The 20310-nt window shown below is 40.7% G+C and overlaps 1 protein-coding gene across 2 annotated transcripts in view; it reads left to right on the forward strand.

The window, feature by feature from the left end:
• Positions 1-11161: 11161 nt before the first annotated feature.
• Positions 11162-20310, forward strand: part of KIF5B (kinesin family member 5B) — a 32891-nt gene continuing 23742 nt past the window's right edge. The window contains exons 1-2 of one of the 2 annotated variants that reach the window (XM_074529191.1): positions 11162-11550; positions 18796-18883. In XM_074529191.1, the coding sequence (XP_074385292.1) occupies positions 11425-11550; positions 18796-18883 (214 nt within the window). In that variant the 5' untranslated portion in view covers positions 11162-11424. The remainder of the gene's footprint in view (positions 11551-18795; positions 18884-20310) is intronic. The other variant, XM_074529106.1, reaches the window with a different exon arrangement.

The following is a 20310-nucleotide window of genomic DNA, read 5'->3' on the forward strand; positions in this document are numbered from 1 at the left end:
AATTGATACAAAAGAGCAGTGATCTCAAGCTTTAATTCTAACTCCACAGTCATTCTTATCTTGGTTTGGGATCCCCATCCATAAACTTATCAACCTCCATCTTAAAACATTTTGAGTTTCTTATAACAATGTACCATTGTTGTCTACCTTTTCCCAGGGAAAGCTCGCCTTGGGGAATACAGCAGGAATGTGATGCTTTTTTTTTTACTTAAACAGCATAAACTTCTGGGTTAACCCTTACATCATTCTGCTAAATATTATAAATCTAAAATAATAGTGTCCATTGCTGTTTTCTGTACACCAGGCTGTACCTTCATGCAATGGAAGTAGGGCTGATGTGTCTGTAACCAGTGTGACCTGTAATCCTTACACAGAAAGGGCAGCTGCTCCAGATAATCAATTCATGCATAAAACGCTGCTACAACTGAATTCATAAGTCCTAGATTAAATGCAGAACACATCCAAGCATAATTTTTTTCAAGACATACTAGGTACCCACGTAAGCCACTGTGACCCATGAGATGATGATAATGTTCAAGAGGGAGGGTTTACAGAAACAGTGACGGGATTACAGAGGTATTCCTTCTTCTTCCATTTTTAAATGAATTTGGGGAATTATATCCTCTCTGGATACTTGATCATCAATTTCATTAACAGTGAGAAATTTATACATGATTTTAATATCACACATAAAATAATGATAGTATATTTACAAAGTAAATAAATACAATTAATTTTCTTTTCAATAATGAGAAATACCTGTAAAAATAGAAATGGAAATTTTCTCCACTAAAATTACTTCAGCATATTGTTAATGTGGTTTATGATATCTCTGAAAACAGGAGGAATTTAACTGCTGAAAATGGAAAATACCAACACTATTGATTTGTAAGTAGAAAGGGAGATTATGTTGATGAGACTTAGAATTAACAGGTAAACAAAGATGGAATTCTATAACAGAAACACGGAAGGGCCTATTACAGGGAAAACACTTGAAAAAGGATTCTGATATCCATAAAGGTAGTTGTTCCAAGGCTGCTAACTCTGACAAGTGTCAGGTACAATGTAAACTGAGTCACAGCATAAAAGGACAATTGATGGTTCACACTACAATTTTGACATTACTAAATTAGTTTCAAATACATTTTCACTTCAGAAAATATTCTGGAAAATGTTCAAGTCTTTGTATAAAATTATTTTCCAACTTATTCTAAAAGTACCTCACTGGTTATGAGGTCCATGTGCAGTAACCATTCTGTAGAGCCGTGGCTGGGTAGAGGGCTGGTGGATGAGAGAAGAGGAATTAAAGGAGACATAAGGCTTCAAACCTCCAGTGTCCTTCACAACCTTCTACAGGCTGATCTGCCAAATTGCAACGAGCAATGAACCACATGCTAAAGCTTCAGCTGCCTCACTCTAAGCTCCCAACCCTCTTCTTTCATCCTAACCCTCACACACTCTGCAAGGTAAACCTTTAATCCCACACCATTGAACAGGATTCAGATGAATGCAGTGATCTATCACCCTTGTGTGCTGCCTGATAAATGCTTGGCCAGAGCAAAGGGCACAAAGAAAAAGAACATTTAATGTTAATCACAGTATGCTATGTAAATTCCATCTATTTCAAGGGGTACTGTTTTTCATTTTAAAGGCATAAACCTTACTGAAAAATTTATTAGGAATTCTTCATTTTTAGCTGGTGACAAGTCTAATGCTTTTGGGGGGCTCCAAGAATAAAGATTGCACCAAATGGGGAATCCATTTCCTTATTTTTCTATCCAAGTACAAGCCCTCTCTTCAGAGCTGTAACCAAGGAAGGAAGTATTCTTTGCCAGGAATGATGATACTATTGTTTCTGGAAGAGATGCATATGGACAAATCAGAATACAATTATTCAAGAGGCGTGGGAATCACAAAGGCAATTTCAGTTTCACTATTCCAGTTTTTCTCTGTATTTCTGGCAATGTCTTGAAATTTTCTACAAACAATTAAGAAAACAGCAAGGTCATTGATGTCTATGGAAAAAGAAACTCAAAGTACCACAGTCAAAAAGATTAATGGCTTTTAAGATGAATTGATGTTTTCTTAATATCAGAAATAAAGGAGTTCCATAAATTGTTCTCACTGTTCTTTTGTCTTTACCCATATTATTCACCATTTTGGTAGACAGCATGACAGAAGTCATTCTTCCAGGTTATTTAAAAGCTAGGATGATGCAGTAGAAAGCATTGCTGCAATCCAGGAGACAAACTGTACCCTGTGCTCAACATGGGAGAAAAGAGAACAGGAAATCATGAGCAGAGGCAAGGACAGATTTTAAAAGAGCAGCAAACTCATACAGATAATGAAACACAAACCCAATGACCTTTAATGTCCTGAAGGTACTTGAGAAAGAGAGAATTAAATATATGGGGGCAAGAAAGGCTTTATTAATAGCTATACTTTTTAAAATTGAGATGCCTGATGAACACTGGGAAAGCAACAAATGGGTCACAGAAAAGCATTACAGGGCTGGTTAGACCAGGGTAAAGCTGTGTTAAAGCTGAAAAGTGACCACCTTCATGAATGCAATAGGGATGAGACAGAAGTTTACTTAGGATGACAAAAGCTCTTTAGATGTTGCCAAAAAAAGTGATTAGTACCTGTCTCATCCCTTACCTGATTTTCTTTTCTTTACTCGGCCACTCCTAGTGTGCTAAATCAGCACTTCAGCACCAAAGCTCCAGAATAACCACTAAGAACTGCAGCTTTCCCACATACTAAATCCATGTTGTAAGAGCTGGCAAACATCCAGAGAAGAAAGGAAAAAAAAAAAAAAAAAAAAGGAGATTTTTATGAAACAGCTTGAAAATCTGGTGTACCCTCTCTGCTGTTTCCTGTGGAGGGCATGGTAAGCAAGGTTGATAAAAATGTGAGATGGAGAAAACAGCATGAATTGCTGAATTGCACGGTGACACACACGTGCATGCAAGCACAGACTCCCCCACAGCCCTCACTCCCTCACCTAGGGCAGCACACATCCATTTATGGGAGCAGTGGGAGTCAGGACGGTGAGTCTGTGTGAGGTCAGCAGGAACTTCACAGGAAAGGCTGATTTTGGAGGTGCAGTTGTCCCAGCCTCTCAAAACTCATGAATAGTGTGTTTACCACTGCCAGAGAAGTTTCTTCATCGTGCAACTTGAAAAAGAACTTTCAGCCTGGCAGTTTTAAACTGAATTCTGAAAGTCAGCTCTGTTCTGCCTATCACATGTACTGTCACCAATGATAAATGTCAGAACTGAAAAATTTATGCTGATAAAAGAACTAAAAAACCGGTTAGATTCTTCCCTTCCAACATTATTTCTTCAAAGCTTTAAAGTAGAGATTCATAAAATATAATTTTGCAGAGATCTTTTAGACATGAATTTGAGTATAAGCATATTTCAAACTTGTTGAGCAAAAAGCTGTGTACAGTCATATTTTTAAACAGAATTAGCCCTACAAAATACATTTGGATTTTACACTTTGTCACTTTGTGTGTGTATATGTCTGTGTGTGTGTGTGTGTGTGTGTGTGTGTGTGTGTGTGTGTGTATAATGACTGTGAAAAACACAGGTTACTTCAATAGTCGCACCTCTGATGTTTGATGTTTTTTGATGCATTAATTGGACAGTAAGATCTAGCCAGGTATAATTTTTTGGACAATATCCATGGAAGACAAATCTCATTTATCTTAAACTGACTCTGACTTTAATTTTCACTGGCTAATAGAAGCATGAGAAGCTTGGCTGGTTTGCTGCAAGAATTGAGAAACAAGAAGAAAGCAAGATGAGACCTCTGTTCAAGCAGGCTTTTTAGGTCCTTCTCTAAGAAATCAAAAAGGCTTTCTCAAATATTACTGTCTTTTAAGCTTTAGATTTTAAAGAAGCATATGAAGAGATGGGGCTTTAACTGCTACATTTAGGGGCTTTTCATTCTTTTGATACTTCCAAATTCAAATTCAAAAAACGTATGGATGAATCTATGAAAATTTAGATTTGTTTTTTTCTTGCAAGGGTGGAATAAAATATCCTTAACGACAGTGGAGGAAAAAGTGTCAGAGAAGACTCCTTAAAGTCCAGCAAAAGCCTTTTTTCTTACAGCCAGCTATATAAGACCACTGGACAGACTCTGATGTGCTTGGAGCTACACAGGATATATGACTAATGTATTTTGATAGATATAATAGATAGATATAATTTTGATAGATAATACATGTCATATAGATTTCTGGTCGTAAAATACATAGCTTGACATTTCCTATCATTCAACCTACTTTTTATACTCTTCTTTCTCCAAGTTTGGGGTCTGAAGGACTGTAAATTAGCTATGACCTAACCCAAATTATATTAGAGTGGCGGGGGTTTTTGGCACATAAAAGCACTCACATTAATAAAGCAAGGCTATCTATAGACCATACCAATGAGGAGCTGTGACTGGCACTTTACAATCAAGAATAGATCCAAAGACTGAGCATCCTTTAAAGCTCTCAGTGTAACTTGTGTTCCCTATATTTTTGTGTGCCATTTAAAAGTTGAGAAAAAAAGCAAGGCTGCATTTTGAAGAAATAAGCAAGGCTTTGGTTTCAAATCTATAATTTTGCCGCTTCCAGGCAAGGTTATCAGGGTATACTCCTTCAGAAGAAAAATGCTGCAGTGAAGAGAGGAAGAAAACAAAATTGAGATCAAATAGGAGAAAAAAGAAGAGCAAATCCAAAATGGAGTCAAGGAAAAGTGTAGCATTTAGGTTAAACTGGTGTTACATAGTCAAGGCTGACTTTCATTTCACATTTCAGGTAAGGTAGTAGTAGCTGCTTCCTGTAAAATTGTAGTTTCCCCACCAGATACGTATGTAACAGAGTGATCATCTCAGTGGGATTTCTTGCCATTTCTGTATGAGACCTGAGGTGCAAAGCAATGATGTTCATAGCCACCAGTGGTTTGAAATCAGGTTGTTGCGAGACCACCACTCCTGTAAATACATCTTTACAGATGGATCAGACAAGAACAATTTTATGCTCTTTTGAACCCTTTGGATGCTAATTTTTGCAAAGCTTGTTCAGTGCATAATTTCTTTATCTTTAAAGAGCTTGGAAATTTCTCTCTATTTCTATATATTGCTATATTATAGTACCAGCATGAATTTTGTTCTGCAGTGCCCGAGCCAGCTCTTTTCTGGAGTACCTCAATAAACCACAGAGATTCTCATGATCACACTTGGCCCTGCCCCTCCCACTAACAAAGCCTGTGGCAGCTGTAGGATGGTGTCCCTCTGAGTGTGTCAGGCTTCACTTGCCTGTTCCACATTTCTTTGCTCACAGTAGAAAATGAGGGATCATAAATCCCATCCCTGATGCTGGCAGAGCTCCTGCAGAAATCACAGGCCTTTTTGCATGGCTCTTCTGTGTTCCCAAACCTCTTTTCTGCTTTTCCTCTTCTATCCCAACTACTTTTCTTGTTTCCTTCTGTAAATTCAAGACAGTGCTGCTCCTTGCCTTCAGCCCTGGCTCTCAGATCAAACAGACTGGAAAAGCAAAGGCTGCTAAACCCTCAGCCAAGACATGGAGTGAGATCATTTGTTCGGTGGTTCACACACAAGCACAGACTGCACTGGGCATGGGCTGGGGGGTTTAATTCCAATACAAGATTCTGCAGGACTCTAAGTTCATGTGAGGTATTTCCCCCAATGTCAGCCTTGGTTTTTGACAATCAAAATCAGAGCCCTACAAAAGTGTCCCCACCAAATTTCAGTCTTTAGGTTCTCTTTTATAATTCTCACATGAAAGGATTCTAAGTTTTCCTTTTGCAACAATGGAAAACAAGGCTTTTTTTTTTTTTTTAAAGAAATAAATTATCAGTTTTTGCAAAACTATAAAAAACTTGCTTCAGGCAAGGCACCCAGGCTAAGATACAATCCAGTGGTTAGTTTGGTAAAGGTTAGAAACAATGAAAACAACTGAGAATAGAGATTTATGACAGGATGTTTCAGGCAACATGCTGGATGCTTTTAATGGTTAAGAATATAAACAAGGTCCAAAAGTATGTTTCTTCTTCAAAGAGAATTGGAGTCAATGCTTTAGGTAGTGAGCAGACAGATTTTTTTTGCATGAATTTGCACAAATTAGCTGAAATAAACATCTAAAATGTGACATTATTCCCAGAGCTTGCTTTTGCTTTTAATTAGTCTATCGCTATCAGAATATTAAATATGATTTTGCTGATTAGGAACAAATTAGAAGGCTTTCAGGTTTTATGCATTTCCAGCTAAAACGTGAAATAAAACTGACTTTTTAATTAATTACATTTTTTCCAAGAAGAAGTTGCAATGTATCAGCAGAAACACTCTCAACACATATTTCATCCTTCTAGCTCACATAAAATCCAAAACTTGATTTGGACAGGAGATACATTCCATAACATATTGTTTGCTGGAATGAAAAGAAACTTTAGTGTTTTGCAACCAGATAAGAGTTTAAAATGATCTAGTTGGACTCCAACAGATTCTCAGGCCATTGAACTTCATCCACCCACCTTCCAATCTCAATAAACCAGTCAGTGAGTTCCTCAAGCTGAGTTGACCAGACATAGTCTCTTGGTAAAGAGACTTAAAATATATTTATATTATTTAAAATATATTTGCACAAGCTGTTTGAACCATAACACTTTGTTAATTTTAATTACACTGTTCCAGTGTCAGACAATGTTACTAGACTTCATAAGTCATCTTAATAGCCTTTATTTACAGAGAGTGCTACAAGCAACCAATAATTCTGTTTGAGGTACCCTGTATCTGGCAGATTAATTGCTCTTTTGTCCTGCAAATTGACTTGCAAATTTGGAATAAATTTGACCTGGAATGCACCTCAAATTCTCAGAAGTCATGTAATATATTTTCCCAGCACACTGCAAATTAAAATGAGAAGAGTACTTGTGTTTGCATTAGGCACACTGAATGTCAACAAGTGCTGTCAACCAATGAATCTCAGAATTTAATACTTGAAAGGGCAGGAGGAAGCAGCTTTAATTTGCTTCTCTACAAACACCTGGTTTTAGATTTATTCAAATATGTAATGTTCTTTTAAAACCAAATCAAGCTCACTTTTGCTCTGCTGGAACAATTTTGATGGTTAATTATATTATTATCCTGATATAGCTTCCCTGTAGGGCTTAAGTTTGCCAATTCCCTTTGCTTAACATGTTTTTATTGCTAGGAAAGACTGAAGGTCTAAAAGAGCATAAGTCATAAAAGAATGTGTAGGGGTTTATTGCACAGTTCATAAATGGAAAGAAATATGGTTAGTGAACTAACAACACAAATTCCTTACATAAATTGCTTCAATAAAACACATTGGTCCTTACTAAGAAACTTTACCAAACTTATTGTCAGCTACATAGGGCATACTAGGCTTAAACACCAAACACAGAACAATTCACTTTTAATGACAACAGAGATATCATTTTTTCTCATTATAATATATTACTTTTAAACAGAGTCTCTTATCCTCAGTGCCAAAAAATGTACGCTACAGACATTACATAACAACATAGAAGACAGCAAATATATTCTCAATTGGCAAAGAAAGCACATTCTGTTATTGCCACAAAATGGGAAACTTTCCAGGATGCTTGGCCTCTGCCATGTTCCCATGAGACCACATCTTTAAACACAAGTCCTCAAGGCTGCTCTTCTGACACATCTTGGCGCCAGCAGAGATAACACAGTGCCCTCTTTGAGCACACGGCTTTGTTGTGTCAGCCTTTAAGTAGGTCATGCCAAGGAGCAGTTGCTATTTTAACAACAGATCAGAGAAGAGAAACTTCATGCCTGAGTCGCTGACAGGGATCTGAGAGCACACATGTGGTTCAGCAGAGCTCTTCCACCAAGGGCTCCCACAGCAGGGATGGGACACCATCCCAGCCACTTCTTCTGTGGGCTTGCACAGAACCAACAGCTTCAGAGTGGCCAGTTCCTACTGCAGAGTTCACTAATGCTGATATTTTTTGTTTCAACATAGGTAAAATGAGTAATTATCTACTCATGCGTCTGTGTTGTCTTTCTGGAGTGTCTGCTCTGTCAAACATTCAACAGGTAAGCAAGGCCAAGCCCCTATTTTCTTGACAATCATGTAATTATGAGGTTTCTTCTTTGACTGAGATGTTCTTACATTGGGCACCACACATCAATAAATGCAGCTAAAGGTACACCCCCTCTGCTTAAGGATAACAAGAACTAGAAGTTTCTTCATACATTAGGGTAAAGGATGTTCAGCAGGTGAAACATGTACTCCTGTGAGTAATAATCACAAAGTTGTTTATTATGCAGCTAATATTTCTTTTTCCTTATGTAGAAAGGTAAATTAATTGAAAAAGTAGTAAATAATTCACACTCCCTTCATAAAAGTAATACCTTTTGTCACAGGAAATCTTTGAGGATCCAAATCCTGTAGCTGCATAAGAACATTGCTAGCCATAAACTTGTGAATAATCCCAGAAATAGATGAGATAGAAGTATTAATACATCTTGCTGCTTGAGATACAATGTAATAATTGCTAAAATAGCAACCAACTAAAACAGGTTTTCTGACATGCAAAACCTAGTAACAATTATATTTAAAACATTTGATTGAAAACTGTAGACAGATGTCTGTGTCTATCTCGTATGCTAGATATTGTGGACTAGCACTGCACCTTCTACAGACTGAGCCTGTATCTTGGCTTTTCCAGACAACTATTTCCACATGTGCTCATAGGTGTGGACACATCATTGTTGCTGCCCTGCATAAGACAGAACAGTCCTGCTGCATTTTTAATCACAGAGGAAAAATAAACTTGTTGCAACATGAACTTGGTTTAGAAGATTTAGCTTACCTCATAAGATAAACTAGGCACAGAAATATTTCTTGCATTACTGTGTGAAAAGAACCTATAAGTACAACTAGATTATTAGGCCATTTTTCTGTCATGTGGAGCACTTTTGAAGTGTTTGCCTTGCACACCTATCCTAAGTAACAACACATCACTGAAATCCCTAAACTGAGAAGTCTTAAAAATGGGGAATGCCTGATTACGAATAGTCCCTGTTAAAATTCACACTAGTTCCTCCCTTTTTTATAATGAAAAATGAGTACTTTTAAGGGAAGCATACTGCTCTTCTGAATCATTCTACCTTAAGAGAAAGGCTCCCTATCATTTTTTTCTGAGTTTTTTTTATGAACTTCAGGCGTATTTGAGAAATTATCAGTACAAATCATTATTTCTGTCAGGAAACTTGCTGAACTCAGCCAAGCTGTGAGTTTGTACTTTGTTCCAATCTGAAAGTTCATGCCTGGATGTAAAAGGCACAGTTGTAAAAGTGTGAGACTCTTGGGGCTCTCTATCAGAATGGCTCACCTGATGTTTTTGTCTAGACACAGTCCCTAAGTTTTGGTCAACTAGATTTAGAGCCCCTGTAATTAATAACAGAAACAAAACTTGCAATTAATTAAGCTTTAAAAAACTGCTGTCCAGATTTATTTCTTTTTCATTTGGGATGGAGAGGTGGTAACAGTCTCCATCCTGGAGGACACCACGACCTGTGGGCTGTGTGTTCTGTGATCCCCCTTGTTGGGTTCCAGCTGCAGGACACACAGGCAACAAGGGCACACTGGTATCTCCCTGGCATCTGTGAACACCTCACGGATTTGGATTTTCCCCCTTTTAGACAGTAAAGGAAAAGAAATGTAAACAAACACACTAAAAATACCAAATATCACAGGTTCCTATCTCAACCACCTGCTTTAAGCCTTTACCTCACACTCGGCCCCTCAGTTTTCCCACACACACAGTGCTGTCCTCAGCGCTGCGATGCCAGTGCTGGGGTAGATGTTTAAATGTAAAGTTCCCTCTACCCACCACGCCACCAAGGCCACATTGAGCAAATGGATTGCCCTCATCACACAGCACACCCGTACTGGAAACCTTGGTGACACGGCCATGTCACCCGTCTGACACCAGGTACCAGCAGAGTTGAGGTGGCAGTGCAGATCGGTGCCTGACATGGCCATGTCACCTGTCTGACACCAGGTACCAGCAGAGCTGAGGTGGCATTGCAGTTCGGTGCCTGACATGGCCATGTCACCTGTCAGTCACCAGCTGCCAGCAGAGCTGAGGTGGCAGCATGGTTCAGTGCCCGACATGGCCATGCCACCCATCTGACACCAGGTACCAGCAGAGCTGAGGTGGCAGTGCAGATCGGTGCCCGACATGGCCATGTCACCCATATGACACCAGGTGCCAGTGGAGCTGAGGTGGCAGTGCAGATTGATGCCCAACACTCCTCACCAGGGTGAGGCCTCGCCTCTGCAGCCCTCAGCCAATAACCTGAAGGAGCTGGGGGTGTTTAACTGGGAGAAAAGGAGGATCAGGGGTGATTTTTTTCACTCTCTAACCACCCGAAAGAGGGTGTAGCTAGGTGAGGTCAGCCTCTTCTCCCAGGCAACCAGTGATAGGGCAAGGGGACTTAGCCTTAAGATGGCCCATAGGAAGCTCAGGTTGGACAGTAGAAAGAATTTCTTCACAAAAATGACTGTTAGACATTGTAATGAGCTGCTCAGAGAGGCTGTGGCAGCTGTCCCTGGATGCATTTAAGGAAAGACTGGATGTGGCATTTAATTGACATGAAGATGCTGTACTTGATGACCTCAGGGCTCTTCCAGCCTGATTCTGTGATTCTGTGTGGATAATGCCAAGTTGCCCAGGAACGTGGTAGAGTCACCATCCCTGGAGGTGTTTAAGAGGCATCTGGATCTGGCACTGGGTGCTTTGGTTCAGTGCTTTAGGGGCTCTGGGTGATATGGTTTAGTGCTTTAGGGGTCACAGGAGTAGTGCTGGGTTGGCGGTTGGACTTGATGATCTTAAGGGTTTCTTCCAACCTTGATGATTCCATGAGCCTATAATTCTATAATTCTATGAGTTTACGGTTCCTTGAGTCCAGGCGCGCCGCGACAGGAGCGGCGGCAGCGGGCGGTGCCATAGCCACTCCGCCCGCCTGAGGCAGCCCCGCCCCTGCCAGCGCCCCCGGCGGCCCCGCGGGCACCGCCCCCCCGCCCGAGGGCGGTACTGCGCCTGCGCACAGAGCGGGGCTGGGGGCGGGGCGGGGGCTGCGGTGGGTGACGTCACCCGCCCGCCCCACCGGCGGGGCGGGGCGGGAGCCGCGGCCGCAGCCGCCATGGCCGGTGCCATGTTGGGGAGGAAGTGAGAGCGGGAGGCGGCGGCGGCGGCCAGGAAGGAGCCCTTCCCTTTTGCCTCCTGCCGGGGCGGGCGCGGGTTTCTCGGCCACGGCGGCTTGCGAGACCCCCGGCGCGGGCGGTGCGGCGGCGGCAGCTGGCGGCGGCGGAGCTGAGCGCCCCGGAGGCGGCGGTGGCCTAAGATGGCGGACCCGGCGGAGTGTAACATCAAAGTGATGTGTCGCTTCAGGCCCCTCAACGAGTCCGAAGTGGCCCGAGGCGACAAGTACATCGCTAAGTTCCAGGGCGAAGACACCGTCGTCATCGCGGTGAGGGGCCGCCCCGGGCGGGAGAGGCGGGAAGCGCCGCGGGGGAGGCAGCGCAGGCAGGGAGGGGGTGTCCGGGGTCGGCGGGGTCAGGCGCCGCGGGGATGGGCGCGCTCTGGGGCGGGAGGGCTCGGCAGCGCCCGCGGGCGGGGACGCCTCGGGAAGGGGAGCGGCCTCCTTGGAGACCGAGGCGAAGGGGAAAGGGGGCAGGGACGGCTGCGGGCGGGGTGGGCTGGTCTCAGCATGGACGCGGTGAGGGCTGAGGGGCCTGGGGCTGTGGGGACAGGGCGGTGGGGGCAGCTCGGGGGACCTGTGACAAAGGCTCCGGGCAAAGAGTGCCGAGTGCGGGGTGAGGCGAGTCCCGCAGTGTCCGCCGGGCCCTGTGCGTGACTGTGCGGGCACGCGTGGGAGCTGCCGCCCCATAGCTGTCTGCGGAGAGTTCTGGGGGGAAATGCGAACGACAGTGCAGGCTCCAGAGAATTAGTGCTCAAGATCTGTGCAGCAGTCTTCAGCTGACAGCTTCTTTTTTGTTGTTGTTAAATCAGAATAAACAGACCATTTGCCTTACTACATGTTCGTAAATGTATTTTAACTGGAGTCTCCTTGAAAGTTACGAGGCCCGTTAAAAACAATACGGATGTTGCAGGGGAAAAGATAATCCTTTCCTTTTTCTTCAGTGGGTCATAGCTAGCTGCAAAGTGGAGCTGGAATATAAAAATAAAGTACGGTAGTTTGTTGCCTGGTTTGGTTGGTGTTGTACAAACACGCTTTAGCCCCAATGTTTGTTTTGTTTTTGTTAACTCTTAATTTGTGTTTTCGTGTAAATATATTTCATGAGAGACTAGTTGCTTGCTGAAAGTAACTTAGAGGCCAGTTATCGGTCTAAAAATTCGGGGGTTTGTTTTGTTTTCTTGAGGCTACCAATAATAGCTTTTTTGCACAATATCTGAAGTTGCAGGAGGCAATTTAATAAATTAATTTTTTGTAAGAGAAGTTACTAAATAGTAATGCTTTAGTCTGTTAATATTCGGCTGAATTTGTCAGTAAAATATGGAATTCCATGAGTCTGGAATGACAAGAACAATAGCATGCTTGTGAAATGAGGTAATTTGGGCCCATTTCAGCTGGCAAGTTACTATCTTGGAGCACATCACTTCTTCCTGAGGTTGTACAGGTAAACTCAGAGTAAGGAACCAGTCCTGGAAAATAGAAAATTTAACTAGAGTGGATAATCTCACTTTCATCAGTGAATACCCATTCATTGTGACACTGCATAGTCTGTTTAAAATCCACAGTTTAGTGTAGAAACTTTCATGTCTTCTGACTTAAAAAATAAATTTTCTTTCAGTAGCCCTGGTACAAATGAAAGCTTATATTTTTTAAATACTTTTTAGGTGCACTTTGAAATTACCTGAAATGTAGATTGTGCTGAGGTGGTTCTGTATCTGAGTAGAACAATTTGATGGTGTGCTCCTGCGGGATCCTGTGGAGCTTTCTGCTCAGGATTGATGTTTAGTGTTGTCAGCTGTACCTTGGTTATTTCACCTTGCTAAAAATCACAACATATTTCCCAGTTGTCCTGGATCCGACTGGGATGTCTGACTTGGGGAAAAATGCCCCCAGAATTATTAAATGGGGTCGCAGTGACCGTATTCCTGTCTTGTTTCACAAAATTTGAATAAAGGTTTGATACTCTCTGATTTTGTCTTTGTAATGGTGGCTACAAGAATGTTATCCTCAAAATTATGGCTTGAATCTCTAAAACTCTTGACAATAACTTGTGTTTGGTAGTTTTGTTTTTAATAGCTTGACTGAGTTTTTACAATTCAGGGCCCCTCTAACCTCAGCCTGCAGCCAGGCACCGCTTGTTTCTGTGTGCTGCAGAATTGCCCGAGGGAGGATAACAGGAGCAGAGCTCATGAAACAGTGGCTGAAAGGCTTCCTCCAGAAGCTGTGTTTGCTTTCCTCACTCTCTGCTTGCTGCCCTTGTTGCTGCCTGTTGAGCAGTAATTGAGCCACTTTTGGTTTTTTATAGCTGCTTCCCTCAGCTGCCTGAAGGACTTGCACCTCCCGTGGGGGCCTGGCTGCAATGATAATGATAATGATAATAATAATAATAATAATAATAATAATAATAAACTTGGGATGGGAGTTGCCTGTCATGGTCGATGGCAGGTGAGCACTGGGAGGCAGCGGAAGCAGAGCTGATCCCAGGCTGCAGATTTGACTCTTATGGAGGAGGCTGGGGAGGAAAATCAGTGACTATAACCAACCCCTCCTCCTTCCTTGACTCCCCTGTCATCTCTGAGCTAGCTGTCTTCCCTTCTTTTCCAAGCTCCTCTGAAGTTAATGTCATCCTTGTCTTTCTGGAAGAGTGAATCAGTTTGAGCTGTGTTAGATAAAACAATGGTTTTAACTGTAGCTGGTGTGTAACAGCAGTTTGAGGGGAGGTGTGGTGTTGGTCTGCTTTAAAGAGCAGACTCTGAAACAAAGTATTTTCTTTCCACAGGATGAAACTTTTTAACTAGTAAAGGGCTTTTAATTTTTTAATTGCAAAATTCTTTCTATCTTAATATTTTATTAATTATTTTTCCTAACGGCTTCTCCTGTTAATTAAGTATAAGGATTTTGTTAAAACAGATTATAGGATTACTTGTTATATGACTTTTATGTTAAACATTAGAAATGTATCTCTATGTGAAAGTTGACAGCAATTTGCTAGTGGATTTCAGCCTTTTGAGTAAGATAGAACAGGGAGGAAGAGCAGTTTGATATGGGTTATCTACTTTGTTTCATCAAATATAAAACTGCTTGCAGCTGAGTAGCATAATGTATCTATAGATCTTTTTTAGAAACCTTTCTATATCTAGTCATGTTCATCCTAAAACTACCCACAAGACACATTGCTGAGTGCAGTGACTCTGGGGTTTGGGACTGGAGCCTGAACCAGAGGCAGCACTACCCAGTGGGGGCAGTGCTGGGGCCTGGTGGGTGTGCAGGAATGGGCAGTGTGCCTCATTGTCCACATGGTTTTTAGTGACAGTCGTTGTCCATTCCTTATTTGTATGGCTTTCAGGAAAGAATAGTGGCTGCTTGTCTGTATTTTCATATTTGTTTAAGATGTGATCCTGGAAAGAGCTTGAGACATTTGGCTTTCTTTCTCATTATCTTTTAAACAAGTGGTAGATTGTAAATGAGACAAGGCTAGGTTAGAAAGTTGTTAGAATCAGGTAATGAAGGTCACTTCTACTACTGCAGCTTTTAGTAGTAGGTTTTCCAAAAGAAAAATGCTGAAGGCTGTACTGGACTGTATAAATTCAAGAAATGAAATGCATTCTTTAACATTATTATTATTTCCTAATGCAAAAAGAAAGCAGTGTTTAATTAGAGACAAAAAAAAGGCATCATGTCTACAGTGGTACTATAAATATGAATCAGGAATTGTAATCTCTAGCTGAAATAATACTGTTATTCCAGTGTTACCCTCTATTTCTTTTCCTTACCTAATTCCATTAAATGTTGGGTAACAAAGGTGTTTTTCAGGTGACAGTGGTGTGATGATTTAACAGAAAGGAAATATTCTGGTTTGCAGGAGTCTGTAAAGGCAAAGCTCTTCTCCCTGGCTGCAGTGCCAGTTGTGCAGAAACACCTTGCTCATATTTGCTGGCTTTTATTGTCCTGAAATTCAGTGACCATTTTTATAAACAGCAGTACTTGCTTTTCTCTTTAGAAGAACCTTTCTACTAAATTGAAAAGTTTGGCTGAAACATTTATTAAAAAAATTTTCTGTTTCCATTCTGGAAATTGAGTTTCTAGTCACAGTGTATTAAATCATATATTTTAGTAATTGTATAGCAAACAATAACTGCTGTAATAGTTAATACTTGAATTGCAGTACTTCCACAGAAATAAGAAAAAGGGGACAAAAAGCTGAGATTCACTGACTGTTCTGTATCATCTGCACTTTTGTGTGCACGGGGCTAAGACAAGAAGAAAATCCTCTTTCTTTATCCTGAAATTAAAATCGTAATTTGTAGCTGTGCCTTTTCACCCATTGGCAGTGTTGGACTTGATTAGGTGTGTCAAAGCAGCAATACCTTAGCTTAGTAATAGGAAAAAGTGAGTCAGGTATCTGACATCATACTTTCCAGAAACTATTCCATTTTGGATAAATCTTTTAGCATATTTAGTGCTGATGGGAAGAACATTCTTTAGTGTAGATGCAGCTCCTAAAGGCAAAGTAAGCCCATTATGTGCCCCTTTAACCTTTCACCAGGAATAGGCTGAGCGTGGGTAGATGTTGTAGCACTGCTCTAACTGGCCATTCTAGCAAAAAACATTCAAGAGCTTCTGCATGTGTTGCAGAAAAACGTGCCACTGATTTTTCAAGTGAATTTTTTACTGCTGACTTTGCTTCAGATATCAGTGCATGAGAAGTAAGATAAACTCAGATGATTTTATGAATAACCAATTCTGTACTTTATGGAAAGTTGCAATAGTAATAAGGGTTTTTTAAAATTACATCTATGGAGATAACTTTTAGTATTTCTCAGACTTTGGATGTAAATTGTCACTGTAGTTGTGATTGCAGATTTTTGTGTAGTCCTCATTGGATATATTGACGAAAAACTTTTCCGCAGAAACTCACATGTACTCCAGATTTTGTATAATTTAGATTGGCTGAGCATCCTTTTATATAATGGGTAACTAGTCTTTAAGGTAGCTATGGGACTGTACTTCAGCATCATCCCTTTATTAAGATTCAGTTGAACTACTGCTGAATCATGTTGGCAGCTGCACCTTTCTGAAGGCTGCGAGAGCACTTGGGAAGTTCTGCTGTGAGACCACATCCCTTCAAGTGCAAGGCAACTGGGGGAGCTGCAGTTGTCTTGTGGTTGACTATGGACAAAAGAAATGCTAGGCAAGGAACTAAAAGATTCTGAGAGAGGAAGTTAGAAGTTCTGCTTGTTTGCTTGGTATTTTATCCCTTGCATATAAGCCTTATGTATTAAATTTTTAACAGAATTTGAACAGCAGTTTCTAAAAATTTCTGGAGTGTGTCAAAGCAGCCTCCTACTGTGTTAGTGACACTGCTGCTACCCCTGTCAGGGACACAATGCTGTTGGGCCTTTTGTGTCTTCAGTTCATCATTAGATCTGATTGTTTACTGCTTGGGGAAGAAAAGGCATCTGGTGCAGAAAAAATATCTGACGCTTTAATCTTTCTTGATTAATCTCTTAAAGGTAATGAGGAGACATTCTGGGGCATGGTAATCTGTGTAATGCTGTTTTAGCTTTATTTACTGCAGAAAGTAGACTGTAAAGAGAAGTGATAAGACATTGTAGATGTCAAAGATGTGAAACCATACTGAGTGGGAGTAATTTGCATTCTTAAAACATAATTATCCTGGAACCTGCTTGTCTAAACTTCCTTGATTAGATAGTGACTCAGTGATGATGGAGCAGGGACATGCCATTAATATGGATTTTCATAGGTGTGATAAAAAATGAGGACATGTGAGCAAATATTCCACTCTCCACGTGCAAAGGATGAAGAAGTGACAAGTGACAGCAGGACCCCTTGTGAGGATTCTCTTGGCCAAAATTACTGAGTTTTTTATATTGGTAGCAATTGTTAACTTGAGGGAAATCAATATTGGTCTTGTGCTTAGCAGCTTTCACTGTATAAATAAACAAGATCAATTAAAGGCAATAGTGCCCAAGTGAAGGCCTTGCAGCTTGATTTTCTGTTCCACAATGGAATGATTTCAGTGCATGTAAATATGCACTGGAGCACAAAACAGCTGATTAATGTTTTGTGGTGTAGCTGACTTGCAGTGTGTAGTGTAGCTGATATCTGTGAAATTGGAGGCTTATTGAAACTACAGCTGCTAGTGAGAAAGATGGTGTCATCTTTTCTACAGGATCTTCCTTTTTGTGTAATGTGTTCTCAGTCTTCATTTTCTTACCTCAGGGCTACTTGTTGTTTCCCTCCTGGTGTATCTAACAGCCTCAGTTCTACCTGGAGAACACAGGGATTTGAGGTGTCTTTGAAGCTGAAATGAGTAATGGAGGAGGGTGTTGTTTTCCCTGCTGTGAAACAAGTGTTGTGGCAAACTTCAGCCCCTTAGGGACAGTTCTGCCTACTGAGCCTTGTGCTTTCTTGAACATATTTATACAGTGAACTCTGTAATTATTTTTCCAAGACAGTGCTCATCCACCTGATTTCAAGGCCTCAGATAAATATGTTTAGTCTGAAAAAGCTTTGTTTGGTATGGTGCTAGATATTATTAGAAGACAAATGGAAGGCCAGGCCAGGAAAGGCAAATGTGGGTGGGTAAAAGATGGAAGCCATACTTGTTTCTTTGCCAGAGAGGCAACTCCAGAATATCCTTGTGGGAGGATAATAATGAATTAAATTTAGGCAGAATGGAACACTTAACAGTGACTGACAGACAGGGAGTAACACTGTTAAATGACCTCGGTTTTTTGTAAACTTTGCCCACCTGCTTGGCTACCTAAAAAATCAAACTCTGAAAGAGCTACAAGAAATTTGAGCTTTGTAAGATGAGTGTAATCATTTATATCCTAGTAGATTGTCAGCTGCTTAGAACTGTTATGAGAATCTCTTCTCTAAAATGAAGCAATAACCAATGTTCCTCTCAAAATTCTGTCAGATCTTCTTCATGTAGTCTTTTCCAAAATGAGCCTTGTGAAAGGTTTCCTTCCCCAGTATCACCTTTTATTCTGCTTGGGGAGCTTTATTTTAAGGATGTCTTACATGGCACAATAGTTTATGTTGAATGTTTCTTTTTGGTTTGATTTTTTTCAAGAAACACTACCAAGACAGGTACTCTATGTCATGGGGTATGTTTTTAATAATTGTAGTTTACCAGAGTCAACCTACTGCCAGGGTAGGTGAGAATAAGGAGCTCTTAGATGTGCAGACCAGGCATTGGCTTTCCTTGTAAATCAAGTAACTTGAGGTCATGTGCCGAGCAGCTTTGCAGAACTATGTAGATAACACTGAAACCAAATATGTTTAATTCAAGGCCTTCCTTGTAAGCAAGCTTGTGAAGATTGAGGCAGCACTGTTTAAGCTGATTTGCACACAACAGTCTTCAAGTGCTTTAAATAGAAGATTGGGCTGAGACAGTGTAGAGTACTTCTAAACTATTAACAAACACCTTCCAGTTCCACTTCCAGCAGTTTTTGATCACTCTTCTGTTTTGTTTTGGTTTGTTTACAGTCCAAGCCATATATATTTGACCGTGTATTCCAGTCAAACACATCACAAGAACAAGTGTACAATGACTGTGCTAAAAAGATTGTCAAAGGTAAGGTGGAAGAGCAAATTTACCACAAGAAAATCTCATATTCCTGTGGATTTCACTGTTGAAAACTAATACTTCTATTGCTGTGTTTTATCTTTGGAATGTTTAATAAGTGCCAGCATGGATTGTAGCACCATACAGTCATCCTGTAGTTGAGCTAATAAATTATGTCAGTGCTGTAATTAAACCTGCTATTGCAGTTGATTGCAACATTTGGTAATGTTACCTGTTACGTTTTAGGGGTTTTTTTTACAATTGTCTGCAATGATCATTTAAAACAATTTGTCAGAAATTAAACATAACTATTAATAATAATTTTGAGATGTGTCATCTACCCCCCCCATGCCCCACAAATTTACTGGTGAGAAACATCATACAGAACTTTGTTTGGAGGAATGCAAGAGGAAATGAAAATTGTGAAATACGAGTTATTGCTGTGCATGCTAGGGTGTGCAGTTTCTCCAAACCTGAATTCTCAGATTTGGCCTAGTACCTTCAGGAAATCAAGTCTTGTCACAAAGAAGGATATGCCCCAGTAAGTTTTTGTAGTAAGCAATTAGCTAGTTCCCTGAAAATAAAATTGATTCATTTCTTGAGGGCATCAATAAATTCTAATTGACCCAACTTTCAAAACAGCTTTACAGAGCCTTGTCAGAAATCCCTGAAATACCAATTATTAGTTAATACCAACAGAATATTGGGTGAACATACTGTGTTTTTCATTAGAAAAGTAAATTGCTGTGGGAAATGCAGGCTGCTGCAAGTTTTTAACCCTTTAATGAGTTAAATAATAATCAGGCTCAGATCAGGAGGTTACTCATTGAATTTAGCTGAGTTGTAATGCTGCCCCTTTTATGCTCATGTAAGACTCTGAGCTCTGTGTGGCATTTCTCACCTGTGCTGCATCAAGTGGCAAATGAGCTCTAGTGGTGAGACAAATGGATTTATAGGTGTGGTGGCAAAGCCCTCCCCATCTGCAGTATCTCCTTGTGCTTGTTTTTGGAAAATAAAAGTTTGCTTGCAGAATGTGATTCTAGAGTAACTTACACATAAACAGGCCAGCCCACCAACCCCTCACCCCTCAATCTAAACTTTCCTTAGTTCATTCATAATTTGAAATAGAAGCTTATGCCCTAAGAGTAAGATGCTTGACACTTAAGGTGTCATCCGTTTGCATCACAATTGGACTATTACACTTTCCTGTAGGCAGAAAACATGATGGTGTTCTCCTGTTTGGTTTCTTCTGAGATATCAAAGACCATCTGTTCAGCCTGGCAATTGCATTGATTTCCTTTTTGTTCCTAAATGTGAGGTCCTGATTTTTCTGGTTGAAGAAACAGGAACTTCTAAGGCACCATCAGTGATGGCAAAATGCATTCAAAGATTTAGCGGGGAACACCTCCCTCCCCCTAACTCTAGCACAAGGTTCC

The sequence above is a fragment of the Zonotrichia albicollis genome, chromosome 1, assembly GCF_047830755.1.
Source record: "Zonotrichia albicollis isolate bZonAlb1 chromosome 1, bZonAlb1.hap1, whole genome shotgun sequence".
In the NCBI taxonomy this organism is placed as follows: domain Eukaryota; kingdom Metazoa; phylum Chordata; class Aves; order Passeriformes; family Passerellidae; genus Zonotrichia; species Zonotrichia albicollis.